General features: G+C 46.5%; 1 protein-coding gene across 1 annotated transcript in view; it reads left to right on the forward strand.

Moving 5' to 3' along the window:
• Positions 1 to 19,254, forward strand: part of LOC119957008 — a 142,719-nt gene that overhangs the window by 112,203 nt on the left and 11,262 nt on the right. Inside the window, 2 exon segments of the mRNA XM_038784591.1 lie at positions 264 to 809; positions 3,301 to 3,789. Coding sequence (XP_038640519.1) covers positions 264 to 809; positions 3,301 to 3,789 — 1,035 coding nt within the window.

Here is a 19,254-nt window from a genome sequence, read left to right on the forward strand (position 1 = left end):
TCACCTTTGTTAGCACTAAGATGGCCATCTTGCTCAGGAGGCCACATGGCTGGCTGGTATGGGATATGGAAATGTCACACAGAAAAGGCGGCTTTTGCTTCTCATTTCATTGTGTTTGTGACTACTACTACTGCTGGGTGACAGAAGGAACTTGGTGGGCAATCCATTTGTTGTTGGTAATGTGCTCCATTTTAACTTCAGATTCACATCATCATATTCTTAATCCTCTCTAAAGTCAATTTTCCTTTCTTTTGTTTTGGTAGCAGTTGATCAACCCCACAAGGATGTCTGCTGCGAATTCTGTGGCGAATACTTTGAGAATCGCAAGGGGCTGTCGAGCCACGCCAGGTCGCACCTGAGGCAGTTTGGGGTGACTGAGTGGACTGTGAACGGTTCGCCAATTGATACACTGAAGGAGCTGATGAAGAGGAAAGGGAAGCCAGAACCGCTTGGTCACGAGCCAATGCTCCAGCGAGAGGCTGAAAGCTACCTGTATGAGGAAAAATCCACTTCCAGGCCATTCGGACATCTCATCAAATCATCGGCCAAGGAGATGCAACTAAAGCATCTGACCCACCCAGCAAGAAAAGTGTTAACCTACGCCACCAACAGCCACCATCCGACTGGGTCGCCATTGGGGAAGAAGATACCGATGGGTTTTGTGTCAACTGCACCACTAAAGAAACCCATACAGGACGAAAGAAATCTGTCGGCAGAGTTTAAACCCAGCTATATTCCAGAATCGGGCTTGTTTAAGCCAAAGGCCACGTGGTCCCCACAAGAGAAGGTGACGACAAGTCCAGTGATTGGTAAGTCAGACTACTTTGAATACTCTTGCCTTGTCTTTGCCCTCACAATGCTGCATATTTAACTCCAGACAGTAGGCCGCCGGACAAGTGACTCTTTGTAGCTCTGCCACTGCTGCTCAGCAGCTGCCCTCAAGGAAAACTTCCAGGGATGCCCAAGCCTCTCTTTTTGTTTTCTGCTTCTCTTCCCTGCGTTGTGGGTGTTAAAATGCTTGCCGTTCCTTCTCTGCATCTTCCAAGTCACACAGCTGAGATTGGGGACCGCCATTGTGTGGGGAATCCTGGTGCAATGCGTTGCAAATGGCACATACTGCAAATGCTGTGCCATCGCCAGGGTTTTACTGTGAGCGATCGCTGTGGTTCCTGGCCCTGTTCGTTTAGGGCATCTGGATGACCAAGGTGTGGCTCCGATTATTGTACAACCCAGTTGCCCTAAGAATGGGGTGAGCTTCCGCCTGAGTCAGTTGTATGACTTGCTTGCTTCGACCTCTTCAGAAAGTGTTAAGAGTCAATGTAATGTGAGACTAGAATTAAGTGCGAATCAAACCAGGTTGAGATAGCAAGCTCCCTGCTAGGTAGGATAGTTCCCTTTTTTTTTTCGTACAAAAAATTAAATCTTTAAAAAATACTACAATTTGCGTTCTTTTTGTTTTAATTGGGTTGCTAAGAGCCACAGATTGCTGAAACAATCTTTTCCTCCCACCCATTTCATGGGTGGTTCTTCTGCTGTTTGCTTCCCTCCCAATATGATGCTGAGGATAAACACTATTGTTGCAAGAAGCAAAGTTGACATCGATGCTATGGTTTGCTGCAACATTCTGTATACTGCACACTGGAGTGGTCACATAGTGCAGGCCAGTTCGGGTAATGCAGAAGACAAGAACAGCAGCAAAGGCTGTTCTCCGCAGCTTCCCAGGAGAAGGAGACTCATTGTCCAGCTTGAGAGGATACTGACATGTCGAGAGGTATATTTGACGAGGTGAATTTTTCTGAACTTAACTCATTTAGCGACGAGGCAACTAACTTCACAAGGTTTACAATTCTCCAAAGTATTCCTCGCTTTCGTCTTGTTTTTTGGAGAAAAAAAATAGATTGGCCCACAATGGGCTCCAAATGTGTCACGTCTGGTATTGCATGGGAGCTTCCACGTGAATATCTTCGAACTCGGCAAGACGTTTGAATTTTATTGCATTTCAGCACTGCTCAATTCTGCTTCACAGCTTGAGCTATTCAGGAGGGGCAATAACCCCATCAGATCTGTGGAGAAAACCTTCCCATCCCATAAAAATTTAGCAAGTCTTTTTGATTTGTAACGGTGCCAATGCCCTTCCCTCTTAGGGGTGGGTGAGGGTCGAAGCTACAGACATCTGGCATGTATTTCTTGTGAATTTGTTCACTCTTCCACGTTTTCTAATCGTACTGATGAGTATTCAAAGCCGCCGGAGGAAATAACTGTGAACTCTCAACTCACGTAAGGATGTGGAATAAAATACAATATTTAAATGATTGCCGTTGTGAAAAGGCACTTCTTGTTTTATCTGTTTTTTTCCAGTTCCTCTCTTTGTCTCCTTAAGGCACTAACTCTTGCTGGGTTACAGGTCTACGGGTGGGAACAGTCTTCTGTGAGTGCATTCTTCATATGGAGAGCCCTAAACTATCTACCGATATAACCGTGGATGGCATCGCAACTGAACCCAATCTTGACCTCGCATGCATACTTTCCAGTACAAGTCGCTGTATAGTGAGCAAGAGCAGGAGCCCTAGCTGGCTTTTTTTTTTTGTCCACCCCCGTCCTTACAAGGGCTCATCTCAGTTGTAGTGCTCCCACTGCTCCCCTGGCTGAGATCAGCTAGCTCAACTCCCGAGATCATTCCTGCCCACTGTTGCATTGGCCATTTCCTTTACTCACCAGACCATTCAGCAGAGCCCAAACTGAAATCATTTATAGCGTACTTCTCTGTAAATTCCGCCATTGTCTCCAGGAACGATTTTCAGCGAAGTAGCGAAAGGCATTGAAATCCAGTAGCGTTCAAAGTGGCAGAGGCTTTGTTGAGATATGGGGGGAGAAAGCTATTTCCACTGAAAAGTTGGGAACTAGGGGACAGAAATTTAAAGTGCAAGGGGCTTTTTCTACAGAGTTGTTAGGAGGTGGAATTCCATCCCAGAAACATTGGCTGAGCAGAACCCATAGTGGCGTTTAAAAGGAAAGTGGATAATTATTTCAAAAAGAAAAAAAAAAAAATATGATACAGCTAAGAGGAAGAGCAGAGGAATGGAACTAAGTGGCTAAATATTTATGTGCTGGCACAGTCTCAATGGCTTGACTGGCACCCTTCTGTGCTGTAAAATGTTTAACTCAGCAAGCGCAGAGAAAACCACAGCCTTTACCATCAGGACTGTTGAACATTCATTTGGCTTAAACAGACGGCTGCACCACTAAAACAGCCGGAGTCGCATTAACACGTTGATTTGTGTCCTGGTCTCTTCCCTGCAGCCACAGATACTTGCTGCGAATTGTGCGGCCACTACTTTGAAAACCGGAAAGCTTTAGCCAGCCATGCCAGAGCCCATCTCAGACAGTTCGGGGTGACTGAATGGCACATCAACGGCTCGCCGATAGACACCCTGAGGGAATGGATCCGCCAGAAGCCCAACATTGGCACGGGTGCTTCCCTGAACTGTGTGCAGGACCGCCCATTTCCAAAACCCATCAAAAACAATATCAAATCTGTGGTTAAGGAGCTGTCGGGGGAGCTGTGTTCTCTGCCCGGGGGTAAGACGGTGAAGTTGGAGCCAATGCAGCCCAAAACAGTAGAGCTGGGGTTTCCGACCTCACCGGTACAGAAGATTCCAGAGACAGAAAAAATGCCTCCGACAGAGTGCTACATCCCCACAGATCTGAGCCAAGGCAGCATAACTGAGTGCACCCCGAGCTCCTCTATGCCATCTGAGGACGATGAGCCACATCCAAAGAAAAAGAGAAGTAAGTTTGTATTCGGTATTTGAGCAAATATTTTATAGAATTAAAAACAAAACGGGAAAAAAAAATTGGTCACTTGTTTCTGTGCAGTGTTCTCATCTTAAAGCCGGAGGTTGATATGGACAGATTAACTGTTCAGATTTGACCTACCACTTTTAAGAGCCAGTTCCTGTGAAGCCCTTTTAGTTTTCGCCGATTATAGAGGCTTTTTTTTTAAACAAAGAGTAAGGACTTCAAGTTCATTTGGAAAAAGGTTTCTCGGCTGGAAATATGCAAGAGAAGGTGAGGGATAGGTTTAGTCTGACAAATAGCTCCTGTTTAATTTCCAGTAACACTTGACCTGTCATGACCATCGTGGTAGCATCAGGCCTTATTTAAACTATCATTGCAGTCGAAGGATATCTCAATGTTGGATGGGGACATGGAAGGGGCTGAAAGATTACCCTCTAGTTGTTAGCTATTGATGTCAGTCAGTCATATCCTTCAAAGGAACGCATATTTATCCCTACATGAATACGAAACAGGTTAGTGCAGTCACGTTTCACCAACATATTTATAGCCATAACTTTTGCATAGTGTTGTCTTAAGAAAATTGAGTAATGAGCCTTCTGTGACAGCAAATTGGAGAGGACTTCCTATTGGATCTGTCCATATTTTTTATTTTCCGCCACTGTTTAATCTTTTTTTAAGAGTTCGTTGCATAATATCCCATGATCAAAGTCAGTACTTTTCTTCGTAATTATCAGTCAGAATCTCTGACTAGTAATGCATGCAAGCGCAGCACAATTCTGCACTCTGAAGATAAACCATTGACGCTGGATTTTTCTGGAACGAGGACATATAAATCATTTCCATCTCTACATATTTTTCAAACTTTTTGCGGCATTGTTCCATTTCCTTTTTCCAAGCTCGGAAGACGGGGGAGGGATGGGGGATTTTTTTTTGCCACTCGTCAGTGGATCAGGGTAAGTGTGCTTTTAGAATTGTGGACTTTTAAAGCACAGAAAGAGTTTATTTGACCCAGCCTACTTCTGGCCATCAAAGAACTTAGTTGCTGTCCCGGACCTTTTCTGATAGTTTGATCAAACACATTTTTTTGCAATAGCACCTCTTTTTCAGTGCTCCTAATTTACGTTTGGGTAATGGTGGTGATTCAATACCAGCTTCTGCTGTTCTGCAGCTTATGTTTATAAAATAATCCTGCACTAAAACACTGAATCCTCTCAGGTTTTATTCCCACGCACTGCTTTAAGATTTTCTTTCTCCCCTCCCATGCTCTGCTTTAAGGTAGTAACTCAGCTTGGGGTATAATTCCAGGCTGTCAGTAGTCTTTCAGTACTTTGCACGCTTTAGGGCGTGTGGGTATGTGGCAGTCAAGCCTTGACTATTCTCGTGGTCATCTATCTCAGGTACAAGTCAACTAAATAGCAATCAGAAGTGGGGCTTCTCATTTTCCTCTTTCCCCCGCTCCTTCCCCAGCCCCTCAATGAGGGCTTGAAGACTTGAGAGCAGTTTTAAAGCACCATGCTAACGGTGCAGACAAACTCGATCGAGCCACTTTTGAGTCTATATTGCCCAACTTTTTATCTCTGAAATTCTTGTTTCCTGTCCTATCAGTACAGCTTCGCATTAACCCACAGCCGTGCTCGTGTTCCTTTCTCCATGCTCATCGTTTGCTTGTGCTAATTGCATCGCTGTGCAACAGGAGGTTATAGCTGTGCAACAGGAGGTTATAGCTGTGCTGTGACACTCAACGGCATCAAAATGTCACCGAAACATTAAAATAATTCCCCAGCCAATCCCCCCCCAACACACACACACACACAAAAAGTACTTAAATTGCAGGTATGCAGGGATATGTATTGGAGGCTGTGCTCTGTTCACGTGGTAATTCCTTCAATGAGGTTACTGCCAGTCATGTTTACCCTGTTTTATAACGGCCCATTGCACTTTGCAATAGTAAATACCAAAAGTCATGAGTTTAAATTAGTTTTCCTTAAGATGTTCCACCAAATTGTGCCTGCCATTTCCACAGGATGACGGTCAAATGGAGAATTACCTCGCGATACCTCTTGTAACCGGGTAATTTAGGTCAGGAAGAAATAGATTACCATTGGAACAGGGCCAGAAGGCAGCCAGAGTACGAGCGCAGCAGTCAGCCAACCCTTCAGAGAGAATGGAGTTGCGTTTAAAAGGACATCAAATTTGACCCATGCTGATTTGATTAAAATGTGTTAACAGACTTGGCCAAGGATTGTTGTAATTGCATTGTTCTTGTTTAAACACACAACAGTGCCCTGTTGCACATGGTTGATTGTTTCAAATTTTAGGATTTTTACTGTTGAGAAAAGAAAAAATTGGCAATATTTGTGACATCTGTAAGAGTAAAACTTGTGTTTTCAATTTGCCAAGAGACACGAGCAGAAAATTTCACCCTTTTCTCTTTGGGATGAGTGAGGACAGGTTCGGACTTGACAACAATACATACACTGCATCTATGGTAGTAACCCACTAACCACACTGTCCAGGTCATATGTGAATGGCTGTTTGAGCAAGGTATAGAAGAGCTAGCAAAATTCTATATATTTTTTGCTATCTATTCATGGATGGGATGTGGGAATCACTGGCTGGGCTAGCATTCATTTCCCATCTCTGATTGCCCATGAGAAGATGTTGGCCACTCACTGCTCTGAACTGCTGCAGTCTCCCTCCCCGTGAAGGCCCTTGCTGCATCTGGCTACTTTATACAATGCAAGTTGTGATTAAAGAACATGAGGGCAGCCCAAGCAGCTATTCAACGTGATCATGGCTGATCTGTATCCTAACTCCTTCCCCCCCGCCCCCACCTTGGTTCTATAATCTCTCAATATCCTTGGCTGGCAAAAACCTTGTCAATCTAAAATAATAAATTATTGATTCAGCTAGCATCCATTGCTTTTTATGGAGGAAGAGTTCATTCTTCTTCAACTTTTTTGTGAAGAAATGTTTCTTAACTTATCTCTCTGGATCAACCTGGCCCTAATTTTAAGCACCTCTCCTTGTTGTGGACTACCCAACCAGTGAAAGCATTTTCCCTTATGTACCCAGTCGAGTCCATTTAAACTCCTGAAACCTTTATATTCTTAGGAATATGAGCCTAGTTTATATAATCTCTCCTCGTAATTTAATCCTTGGAGCCCTGGTAACGTTTGGGTGGATCTGCGCAGGATATATCCTTTCTAAGGTGCAGTGCGCAGTGTTTCATATAAATGGTTCCTCTGAGCTGCATGGGTCTGGACAGCAAGTGAAAGGGTCCCACCGACACTGTGCTCAAGTTACTGCATGTGCACAGCTGTGCAGAGAAAATGTAAATTGATTATACGATAGGTGGGGGAAAATATAGGGTATGTTGTTTCAGACCAAGACTATATTTAACTGCAGCAAAACTTCATCCCCTTAACAGTCTAAGTCTGTTAATTATGGAAACTAACATTCCATTAGGCTTTTTGATTTTTTTTGTGTGTACCTGACTTCTCAACATTATTGATTATGAGCGGACCCGTAAATCCGTTTAGCATTCCACTAGCTTTGCGCCAACTCAGACCTCTTCTGTTTTGTTCATGTTCAGCTATGTTGAAGTCCATTTGACACAGTTGGTCATTTGGTCAGCACGATAGTACAGTGGTTAGCACAGTTGCTTCACAGCTCCAGGGTCCCAGGTTCGATTCCCAGCCTGGGTTACCGTCTGTGCAGAGTCAGCACATTCTCCCCGTGTATGCGTGGGTTTCCTCCGGGTGCTCCGGTTTCCTCCCACAGTCCAAAGATATGCAGGTTACGTGGATTTGCTACACTAAATTGCCCTTAGTGTTCAAAAAAGGTTCGGTGGGGTTACGGAGATAGAGTGGAGCTGTGGGCTTGGGTCAAGTGCTCTTTCCAAGGGGCAGTGCAGGCTCGATGAGCCGAATGGTCTCCTTCTGTACTGTAAATTCTATGATTCAATAATTGTCACTTTGAAATTTTATGCTGCCATGTTCACTTACCTACTTGCGACCCATCTTAATGTCATCAGAAACTTAGAGGTGTAGCTTTCTGTTATGCTATCAAAGTCATTAAGCAGTACAGTGAATGGGTAAGGTGTCCGCATAAATTCATAGAATCCCTACAGTGCAGAAGGAGGCTATTCGGCCCATTGAGTCTGCACCAACCCTTGGAAAGAGTACCCTACCTAGGCCAACGCTCCCACCGTATCACAATACCATTTGGATACTAAGGCACAACTTGGCATGCCCAAACCACCCAACCTGCACATCTTTGGAAACGGGGAGTACGTACAAAGTCCACACAGTCACCCGAAGCCGGAATTAAACCCGGGTCCCTGGCTCTGTGACGCAGCATTTGCCACCCCAAATTCTTCCAATTTGAAGATATCTCCATTGTCCCTGCACAGGTTTCTACCACCTAACCAGATTAATAATTCGCCATCTGGAAGTCTGTGTAAGCTACATCAATTGATGTCTCCACGACACCTTCAACATCTTCAAAACATTAATTGATGATCATTAGATATATGCTTCTATTTACAAATCCATGTTGGTTATCTCCAATCAGCTCAAATTTCTTGTCCTAAAATAGAGAATTATATAACTTTCCCCACAAAGGATGGTGGAGACTACTAGCAATTCTGTAATTTAGTGGTTCCTCACCCCTTCTTAAATAGTTGTGACATTAACTATTTGATGGGCATTCACTCGATCAATCAATCCCTCACTCATTCCATCACCCACTCAGTCTTTCTGTCACACATACTCACTCATACTCGATCTCTATCACACTTGACCTCGCACTCGATCTCTCTCTCGCACTCAATCTCTCCCCCGGCCCCCGGTCCCGCTCCCTCGGCCCCCGGTCCCGCTCCCTCGGCCCCCGGTCCCGGTCCCGCTCCCTCGGGTCCCGCTCCCTCGGCCCCCGGTCCCGCTCCCTCGGCCCCCGGTCCCGCTCCCTCGGCCCCCGGTCCCGCTCCCTCGGCCCCCGGTCCCGCTCCCTCGGCCCCCGGTCCCGCTCCCTCGGCCCCCGGTCCCGCTCCCTCGGCCCCCGGTCCCGCTCCCTCGGCCCCCGGTCCCGCTCCCTCGGCCCCCGGTCCCGCTCCCTCGGCCCCCGGTCCCGCTCCCTCGGCCCCCGCTCCCGCTCCCTCGGCCCCCGCTCCCGCTCCCTCGGCCCCCGCTCCCGCTCCCTCGGCCCCGCTCCCTCGGCCCCCGGCCCCGCTCCCTCGGCCCCCGGCCCCGCTCCCTCGGCCCCCGGCCCCGCTCCCTCGGCCCCCGCTCCCGCTCCCTCGGCCCCCGCTCCCGCTCCCTCGGCCCCCGCTCCCGCTCCCTCGGCCCCCGCTCCCGCTCCCTCGGCCCCCGCTCCCGCTCCCTCGGCCCCCGCTCCCGCTCCCTCGGCCTCCGCTCCCGCTCCCTCGGCTCCCGCTCCCTCGGCCCCCGCTCCCGTTCCCTCGGCCCCCGCTCCCGCTCCCTCAATCTCGCTTACTCTCACTCACTAACATGCATTTTACCACACACATGCTCACTCCTCCCTGTCTCTCTATTGGCTGCTGCATAGTAATCAGGAGGAGGAATCTTTCGCCTGTTTTTTTTCCCCCCATTCTCCCTGTCTCAGAATGCGGCGGCAGTGCTGAGAGTTGGAGTGGCGTGACCTCCTCCCTGCTCACCCAATTCATGGACCTGAGAATTGAACCTAGCACCTTGCTGGTTTATGTATCTTATGAGAAGTCCTTGTGGGGGGGAATTCTGTGACAGTTTTGTAGTTCCGAGAATACACAGGTGGCAGCTGCTAATCTGTGATAGAACACAGAGTAGATACTATCCTGGTCCCACTGCAGTCTGCAGGGATCATTGGGAATAGCGGACGGTGGTAGCAAAGCGCAGAACATCTGTGTTTTGAAATGCGCTCATAACTTCAGTATGATAGGTGGCGCAGTGGGTTAGCCCTGCTGCCTCACGGCGCCATGGTCCCAGGTTCAATCCCGGCCCTGGGTCGCTGTCCGTGTGAAGTTTGCACATTCTCCCCGTGTCTGAGTCTCGCCCTCACACCCCAAAAACGATGTGCAGGGTAGATGGATTGGCCGCGCAAAATTGGATACTCTAAATTTATTTTACGACTAATGTTAGTTAATTCAATGTGTACATTCAAAGAAGGGTGTTGATCTTACTAGCCCTGCATTACTTTAATCTGCCTCTTGAAGAATTATGATGGTAACACATTTCCAGTTTGTGTGTATGATGTTAATGCTTTTAGTAGAGTCCAGATAACAGTCACTGAGAAATAAAGGCCCATGACAGATATTTGGTCTAGCAACTTATTTTTCTTGAATTTTTGTCTGTGGCGCGATGAAAATTCAAAGCTACGTGTAGCATCTAATTAATCTTTATATAGAAAAATATAGGGTGACACGGTGGTTAGCAGAGCTGCCTCACGCCGCCGAGAACCCGGGTGCGATCCTGGTCACAGTCCATGTGGAGTTTGCACATTCTCCCCGTGTCTGTGAGGATCTTGCCCCCCACCACCTGAAGATGTGCAGGGTGGGTGGGTTGGCCACGCTAAATTGCCCCTTAATTGGAAAAGCTTAAAAAATATCTAGATATTTTATTTTAAATGCATGCACAAAAGGCTAGAGTGAGCACAGCTTGGGAAGCAGCATGTTGGCATCTGAAAGAGAATGAAGAATTTGGTTGGAGCGCAATGAGGAACCCCACTTGAAACATTGTCTCCCACACATTCATTTTCGCTTGCGCATCTCCCGAGTTTTCTGCTTCCATGTAAAGCAGTCTTGGGTGCCACATCGGAAGTTCATGGTGACGAGTGGGTAACTGCGGTGGTTAATGGCTTTTAGTGGAAGTGGCTTGTGGAACTGCAGCATAACAGGCACCTGAACCTTTTGTCATTCTGAACTTAGATTGTTTGGAGCAACGTGTTAATGGAATCAGAGGGGAAACTGTCATGTTAAAGGGGTCAACTGATGTTAAAGAGCAGCATCCGATACTTGGTTTGATTAGCCAGTCTTGTGCTCGGGATTTCCATTTGAATCAAATATTGAAGTGACCAGATATATTTGGTGAAAGGGTGATACTGAATTACCTCATAAATTGGAAGATATGTATTATTTTTGATTGAAACACTTTGGGGCAATAGTGAGACTATTGATGGGACTAAAGATGTTTTTGCACAGCAAATGGACTGACTAAATCTGCTAAAATAAACAGTGTCTTGCATGTAAAATATAGCCCCAAGTTTGTCAATAGCTGGGAATATTGGGTGGAGAGGCCTGAGGGAGCGCAAGTTACAGGATTGGTGATCTATTGTTGTGTTTTCACATTGTCTTTTCGAAGAGTGTCCTGGTTACTTGCCTTTCATCATTAACTTTGTTGTCCACTAAAAAAATGTTTTGACAAGAAGCTCTAAAAATTCGGTCCAAAAGGTTTATTCCTTCCTTCAGGCGTACCCTATCCTTCAGGGACCCTCCATAAACATAATACTTCTGCACATTGTTTTTTGCATAGGAGATTAGAATATTATAGAAATCTTTCAAAGGGGAATCTAACAAATAGTTTATTTGGTGCAGTGTACTTGTGCAAGAAAAAGTTATATTTACCTAATTGACAGACCTGAGCCATGTTATTAAGGGAGGTTGTGTCAGGATGATGGTCCTTTTCTATAGTGAAACACGCTCCAGAATGCATGTGCTTTTGACACAGCATCGAGTGCTCTTCCTCTCACTGCATAGAAGTCTTGCAAGTACTGGTTGCTCTCCCAAAAAAAGTCATACTTTGAACTCCATAATAGGCTAACTCCAACCTGTGAATCTTCGAAGAATCCTCATCTTGATTTGACAGAAGTCCTTTGCCCTGCTTGTGTGGGTCGTTGTCAGGGCAGTTCAGTTGGGGTGACTTTGCCCAGCTTCAACTATTTCTCATTCCGTTGTGGAAGAGCTATTTCCTTGGAGATTGGAGGACACCATTTTACCCGAAGATCAGTCCCTACGCTCCGAATGGGATTTGTTCACGACACAACATTGTATTGAGTTGCGGGAACCCCAACCTGTTTCAAGAGCACTGGGCTGTACTCCCAACTCTGTACTGACTGCTAAATTGAAGGTGAAAGTATACATCTGCATCCCCAACAAGTGAGCTAAAACTTCAAAGCTCCAGAAATGAACATCCCCTGATATCAAGCCCATGAAAGGAATCAAGAAAATTGAGCCTTTGTCTGACTCAGGACTTCGTCCAGAATCCCACAAGGGGTTATTCAACTTATAGTCATGGATTTCTTGCTCCTAAAGGCAGTCACACCTGTAATTTTATTTTGCTACTTCACGTCAAGCGTTTCCAAGATCTCGTGGCAGATCCAGATTGTTTGTAATTTGGCACTCTTTGAGCGTCCTCATTTCTGGCCTGGGATTTCACCTTTCCTATGAGTGCTCATATTGTAATTGTAAGTGCAGAAATTGCACTTTTTTGCTTCCTTAAGAGCTTTGCTGCGTTGTAGCAATAATTGGAACAAGCTCAACCACAAATGAAAGCTTATTCTACTCGAGCTGTGTTGAGCTACATTTGTAATGCATGCTAGTTGAGCCAGTCTATTGTGGATTTGTTCTTGAGAGACTTCCACTCTTGGCACGCTTGAGTATTAAAGCAGACAGTGAACCCACTTTGTTTCCTGACCTTCCTTTTGAATATTTGCTACACATGGATGCCGAACAAACGGACACGAGAATGAAATAGCCTACCTTAGCATAATCTTATTTGTTAAGCAACTCCTTGATAGGTTAATATGATTAAATCCGACATCAGAACGTATCCCATTTGAGACCCAATCTTTGCTGAGTTAGCTGATCCAAGCAGTTGAGGTTAGCTTTAACCATTCTCAACTGGGGATTCGGAAATTCCTTTTCCCTCACTTTATTGCCCAGTGAGCCTTTTAGGAAAATATGCAAATGTGAACGTTGGATAAGAACAGAATTGGGTCAGTTGTGATGCCCCTGCAGTCCACTAAGCTGATACATGAAGAGTTATCTTTTGGTTGAGGTAACAGTGGGCTGACGCCCTCTCTACAACAATTCTTCAGCAGGAGAAGAAAACATAGGTAGCGAATCTGGTTTGTAGGTGCAGTTTTGTATAGTGCAGATAGATAGTATGGCCTTTGTAGTGTGGGAGATGAATTGCTTGGTGGTTTTCCCTTTGCTTGGAAGCTATAATCTTAAGTCCTTGCAGCAATCATCATTCCCTACACACCAGCTCCATCCCTCTCCCATGTCAGTATCTGAGGCCAAACCAGTTCTTGGTGTTGTATTCGACCCTGAATTGAGCTTCCAACACATGCTAGCCTTCATAACGTCACCAAACTGCACCTTTGCCTCAGTTAATGTCTGCAGAAACACTCTTGCATGCCTTCCATCTCCAGACTTGACTATTTCAACACACCCCTGGCCTGCCCCTCGTATTCTACCCTCTGTAAGCATGCGTTCACCCTTAAGCACCAAGTCCCATTCACCCATCATCCTTCTGCTTGCTGGCTTACATTGGCTCACGATCCGACAAGGCTTCACTTTAAAAATTCTCATCCAAGGGCGGCCTTGTCCCTCCCTATCTCTCTAATCTCCTCCAGCTCTCCAACCCTGTGGGATTTCTGTGCCCCAGGCATTCCGCCGTCTTCTATTTTACTCGTTGCCTGCAGTTCTCTTGGCCCTAAATCTCTGGGGCATTCCCTCTCCAGCTCTAACCCTCACTTTGCTCAAGGTTGTGGTCATTTGTTCTAGCGGCTTGATGTCAAATTTTGTTTGATGACAATCCTCTGAAGTGCCCTGGAATGTTTTACAACGTTAAAAGAATGATATAAATGCATGTTAATGCTTTGCCAGCTCATAGTGTACATGGAGGATGAACATGTAATGAGTGAGCAAAACGCCCACCATGGCATCAATACCGTCGTGCCTTACTGGCAGAATGAATCTAGCCATCGTCCAAAACAAATTGAAAATGTAAAATTTGTAATCGTTTGGATTGGATTAAATTGCAATAATCTTTTAATGCAAAGTAAGTACGTATTTGATATCTGCATCAATAGAAAAGCTCGGAGGATTCTCCCATGCAGCCGGTTACTAAGAGGTTCGCAGCCTTCAGTGGGATTGGGCAGCTGGGATCCTGGCTCCAAAGGCACGGCTGGTGTTTTTGTTATTCCCAGTTAGCAGAAAGCTTCATGGCACTGTGCACCGAGGTAGATCGCAGCCCAGCCACTGCAACCTGGAGACTACTTGCAACATTTGTTGTCAAAAATCTGTTAATCCAAATACAAACATTTAGCTTTTTTTGTTGCTTTCTCCAGCAGCTTTGCAAATTGGCTCAAATTAACTTGATTAGCGGGGAAGATATGAGACAACACTTTCCTATTCAGTTTATTGCATTTTCCCAATTTCCTGCTTCTCTTTGGAACTTGCCACATTGGGGAGCGGTTATTCCTGGTTCGAGCTAGGCTTGCTCAAACGTGTGATTGCTGGAAGCAATGGTAACTCCCTGCATCAGTTCTTTTGCTACCCTCCTTTGTTTTTTGGCACTTAAGTTCTTATTTTGCATGCTCCATTTTTATAAATATTCTCAAATTTATAATAAATGGAACTATAGCTCGTGTCACCCAGTGTTGTAAGCATGCTCGTGCACTTGTTGACGACTCCATTTTCAGTTGCATGAAGCAGTTAATTAAGTGGTTCTCAGATCTTCTGGAGTCCGATGGATGTGAGCTTGAAGCGGAGTTTCCTCTCCCCTGAGTGGGTTGATGTGCGAAATGGAGGGGAGAGAACTTAACATTTAATACATTCCAAGTTCCCTTCAGTATTTTTCTAATTCTTGTATGCCTTGATTTCTGATGACTGCGGCCGTTACCTCCCCATGCTCCTGGCCTGGCTCCTTGATGATACCATGAAGGGGCAATACTTTCAGATGACTTGACTTCTATTCAGCCCGGCAGGTAGCTCCGTATTGTGATGTGGTGGCAGATTAGGACACCCCCTTTGAACACTCAATGCTTGAAGTGTCACTCTGGCTTACCTCCTTTACGCAGCTTTTAAAATGGCTTTCGTTTTGTTCTGATCTTGACTATTAGCCACAGTCTCAACATACCCACTGTTTGTGACTGTATTTGGGAGCTCCGAGGCTTCTGTTGCACTTTGTGTTTGGGGATGTGGGAATCGTTGGCGAGACCAGCTTTTGTTACTCATCCCAAATTGCCCTTGGAAAGTGGGGTGGGGAGCCCTCATCTGGAACCGCCGAAGTCCTTGAGGTGCTAGTACACCCGCAGGGCTGTTGGGGAGAAAGCGTTCCAGGACTTCAACCCAGTGGCAGAGAGAATCCAAGCCAAGGTGGTATTTGGCTCAGAGGTTATGAGATACAATATGAGAGCAATGGTGTTTCCATGTGCCTGCTCTGCCTTTTTCCTTTTCGGTGGTGGAGGTCACAGCTTTGGACAGTGCTGTTGAAGGAGGCTTGGCGAGTTGTGCAATGAATCTTGCAGAAGGTACAGACTGTTGTTGCCACTTCAGTGCTTCAATGATGGAAGTGGGGAGATGTATAAAGTGGTTTATGTAGTACTGATCAGCGAGCTGCTTTTGTCATGGATAGTGTCATGTTTATTGAGCATTGTTGGAGCTGCGCTCATCCAGTCAAGTGGAGAGTATTCCATCACATTCCTGACTTATAACTTGTGGATGGTGGACAGCCTTTGGAGGATCTGGAGTTGAGTTACTCTCCATAGAATTCTCAGCGTCTGACATTCCCTTGTAGCCATGGTATTTGTATGGTTTAGATCCGTTCACTTTCTGGTCCGTGGTTTGTACACTCTTCCCACCCTAGGCTGGTGGAGAATCCAACAATGGCTTTCCATTGAATGTCAATTGGGGGAGAAGTTAGATTCTTTCTTGTACATTGAAGCACGCAAAGGTAGTCTGTGCTGGTTCGGATTTTAACTCCATGACAGGAACACGGCCCAAATGCTATTACATTGGGTGAAACTCTGAACGTTTTCTACTTCGCACAGGTGGATGATTCTGCAGGTGAAGAGCTACTGTACTGGGCAAGTCTGCGGAGAGGAACCTCTGGAGAGGAGATGCACTGTAATGGGTAATTCTGGTAGAGGAGCTGCATTGTAATGGGTAATTCTGGGAGAGGAGCTGCACTGTAATGGGTAATTCTGGGAGAGGAGCTGCACTGTAATGGGTAATTCTGGGAAAGGAGCTGCACTGTAATAGGTAATTCTGGGAGAGGAGGTGCACTGTAATGGGTAATTCTGGGAAAGGAGCTGCACTGTAATGGGTAATTCTGGGAGAGGAGGTGCACTGTAATGGGTAATTCTGGGAAAGGAGCTGCACTGTAATGGGTAATTCTGGGAGAGGAGGTGCACTGTAATGGGTAATTCTGGGAAAGGAGCTGCACTGTAATGGGTAATTCTGGGAAAGGAGCTGCACTGTAATGGGTAATTCTGGGGAGAGGAGGTGCACTGTAATGGGTAATTCTGGGAAAGGAGCTGCACTGTAATGGGTAATTCTGGGAGAGGAGGTGCACTGTAATGGGTAATTCTGGGAAAGGAGCTGCACTGTAATGGGTAATTCTGGGAAAGGAGCTGCACTGTAATGGGTAATTCTGGGGAGAGGAGCTGCACTGTAATGGGTAATTCTGGGAGAGGAGCTACACTGTAATGGGTAATTCTGGGAAAGGAGCTGCACTGTAATGGGTAATTCTGGTGAGAGGAGATGCACTAATGGGAAATTCCGGAGTAGGGGCTGCGCTAATGGGCAATTCTGGGGTAGGGGCTGCGCTGTAATGAGAAATTCTATGGTATGGGCTACACTAATGGGCAGTTCTGGGGCAGCAGCTACACTGATGGGCAATTCTGGGGCAGCAGCTACACTGATGGGCAATTCTGGGATGGGAGCTACACTGGAATAGGTATTTCAAGGGAGAGGAGCTGCACTTTAATGGGTAATTCAAGGGTAGGAGCTGCACTGTAATGGGCAATTATGGGGGGAGGAGCTGCACTATAATGGGAAATTCTTGGTCAAAGAGCTTCACTAACGGACAATTCTGGGGGTGGGGCTGTACTGTAATGTGCCATTCTGGGTAAGAACTACTCTGTACTGGACGTATCTGGGGGGAAAGATGCACTGTCATGGTTCTTTTGGGGAGAGCAGCTGTACTGTAATGGCTAATTCTGGGGAGAGGAGCTGCACTGTAATGGCTCATGCTGTGATGAGCTGCACTGTAATAGGCAATTCTGGGAGGAGCTGCACTGTAATGGGCAATTCTGGGGGAACAGCTGTACTGTAATGGGAATTCTGGGGGAAGAGTTGTGCTGTAATGGACAATTTTGCACTATGTGCCATTCTGGATAAGAACTACATTGTAATGGACACATCTGGGGAACAAGATGCACTGTCATGATTCTTCTGGGGAGATGTGCAGCACGGTAATGGGCAATTCTGGGCGAAGAGCTGCACTGTAATGAACATTCAGGGGAGTGGAGCTACACTAATGGGCAAATCTGGGGAGAGGAGCTGTTCTGTAATGGGCAATTCTGTGGTGTAGATCTACAATGTAATGAGCAATGCTGGGGGAAGAACTGCTTAACAAGCAAATTTGGGGAGAGCTACACTAATATAGGGCAATTCGGCATGAGGGGTTCCACTGTAGTGGGCAATTCTTGCAGAGGTGCTTTTCTGGGAAAGAACCATGGGTATATCTGAGGGAGAGGGTGTACTGTGATGACAGTTCTGGGCAAAGAGCTCCACTCTAATGGATAATTCTGGGACAAGGAGCTGCAGTGTAATGGGCAATTCCGAGGCAAGGAGCTGCAGTGTAATGGGCAATTCCAAGGCAAGGAGCTGCAGTGTAATGGGCAATTCTGGGGCAAGGAGCTGCACTGTAATGGGCAATTCTGGGGCAAGGAGCTGCACTGTAATGGGCAAATCTGGGGCAAGGAGCTGCAGTGTAATGGGCAATTATGGAGGAAGGAGCTGCAGTGTAATGGGAAATTCTGGGGCAAGGAGCTGCACTGTAATGGGCAATTATGGGGTAAGGAGCTGCACTGTAATGGGCAATTATGGGGCAAGGAGCTGCACTGTAATGGGCAATTATGGGGCAAGGAGCTGCACTGTAATGGGCAATTGTGGGGCAAGGAGCTGCACTGTAATGGGCAACTCTACAATGTAATGAGCAATGCTGGGGAAATTCTGCGGGAGGGGTTGCACTGTAGTGGGCAATTCTTGCAGAGGTGCTTTTCTGGGAAAGAACTATGGGTATATCTGAGGGAGAGGGTGTACTGTGATGACAGTTCCAATTATGGGGCAAGGAGCTGCACTGTAATGGGCAATTCTGGGAAAGGAGCTGCACTATAATGTGCAATTCTGGGGAGGAAGTGTACTAATGGCAGATCTGGGGGTGCAGGTGCACTGTAATAGGCAATGGTGGGGGATCTATTACTGTAATGGGCAGTCCTGGGGGCAGGTGCTGCACTATCATGGTGCCTTTGTGGGAGGGCCGGCAGACGCACAGGCATTTCAGGGACAAGGACTGCACTGGAATCAGCATTTCAGAGAGAAGAGATACACTAGAATGTGCATTTCTGGGGGTCGAGCTGCTCTGTAATGGTCAATTCTTGGGTCGGAGCTGCACCGTGAAGGGCAATTCAGGGATAGGAACTGCACCGTAATAGGCTGTTCTCGGAGAAGTGCTACATTTTTTCCAAAATGTAGAATATCTAATTCATTTTTTCCAATTATGGTAATTTAGCTAGCATGGCCAATCCACCTACCCCACACATCTTTGGGTTGTGGGGGTGAAACACATGCAAACACAGGGAGAATGTGCAAACTCCACACCGACAGTGACTCGGGGCCGGGATCGAACCTGGGACCTCGGCGGCATGAGACTGCAGTGCTAACCACTGCACCACCGTGCTGCACATGGAGAAGCGCTACACTAATGCGAAGTTCTGCAGAGAGCAGCTGCACAGTAATGGGTAATTCGGGGGGGGGGGGGGGGGGTGCTCCACTGTAATGGGCAATTCTTGAAGAGGAGCTATATTGTGGGTTGGGGGGGAGGGAGACAGATTAACTGCACTCTAATGGATAATTCTGCAGAAGCTGCACTGAAATGCACAGTTCTGGACAATGAGTTACACTATTGGTTAATTCCAGGGAGTGGAACTGCACTGTAATGGGTAATTCTGGGCGCAAGAGCTGCTCTGCAATGGATTATTCTGGGGGTGAGCTGCACTGTAATGGACAATTTGTGGGGGAGAGCTGTACTCGAACGGACAATTCTGGGGAGGAGCTGTACTGTAATGGGTAATTCTGGGGGAGGACATGCACGTCATGTTCAATTATGCGTGATGGGACTGCACTGTAATGGCCAATTCTGGCTTGGGCTTGAGTACATGCACTGTTGTGGG

The sequence above is a fragment of the Scyliorhinus canicula genome, chromosome 25 (assembly GCF_902713615.1).
Source record: "Scyliorhinus canicula chromosome 25, sScyCan1.1, whole genome shotgun sequence".
Lineage (NCBI taxonomy): Eukaryota > Metazoa > Chordata > Chondrichthyes > Carcharhiniformes > Scyliorhinidae > Scyliorhinus > Scyliorhinus canicula.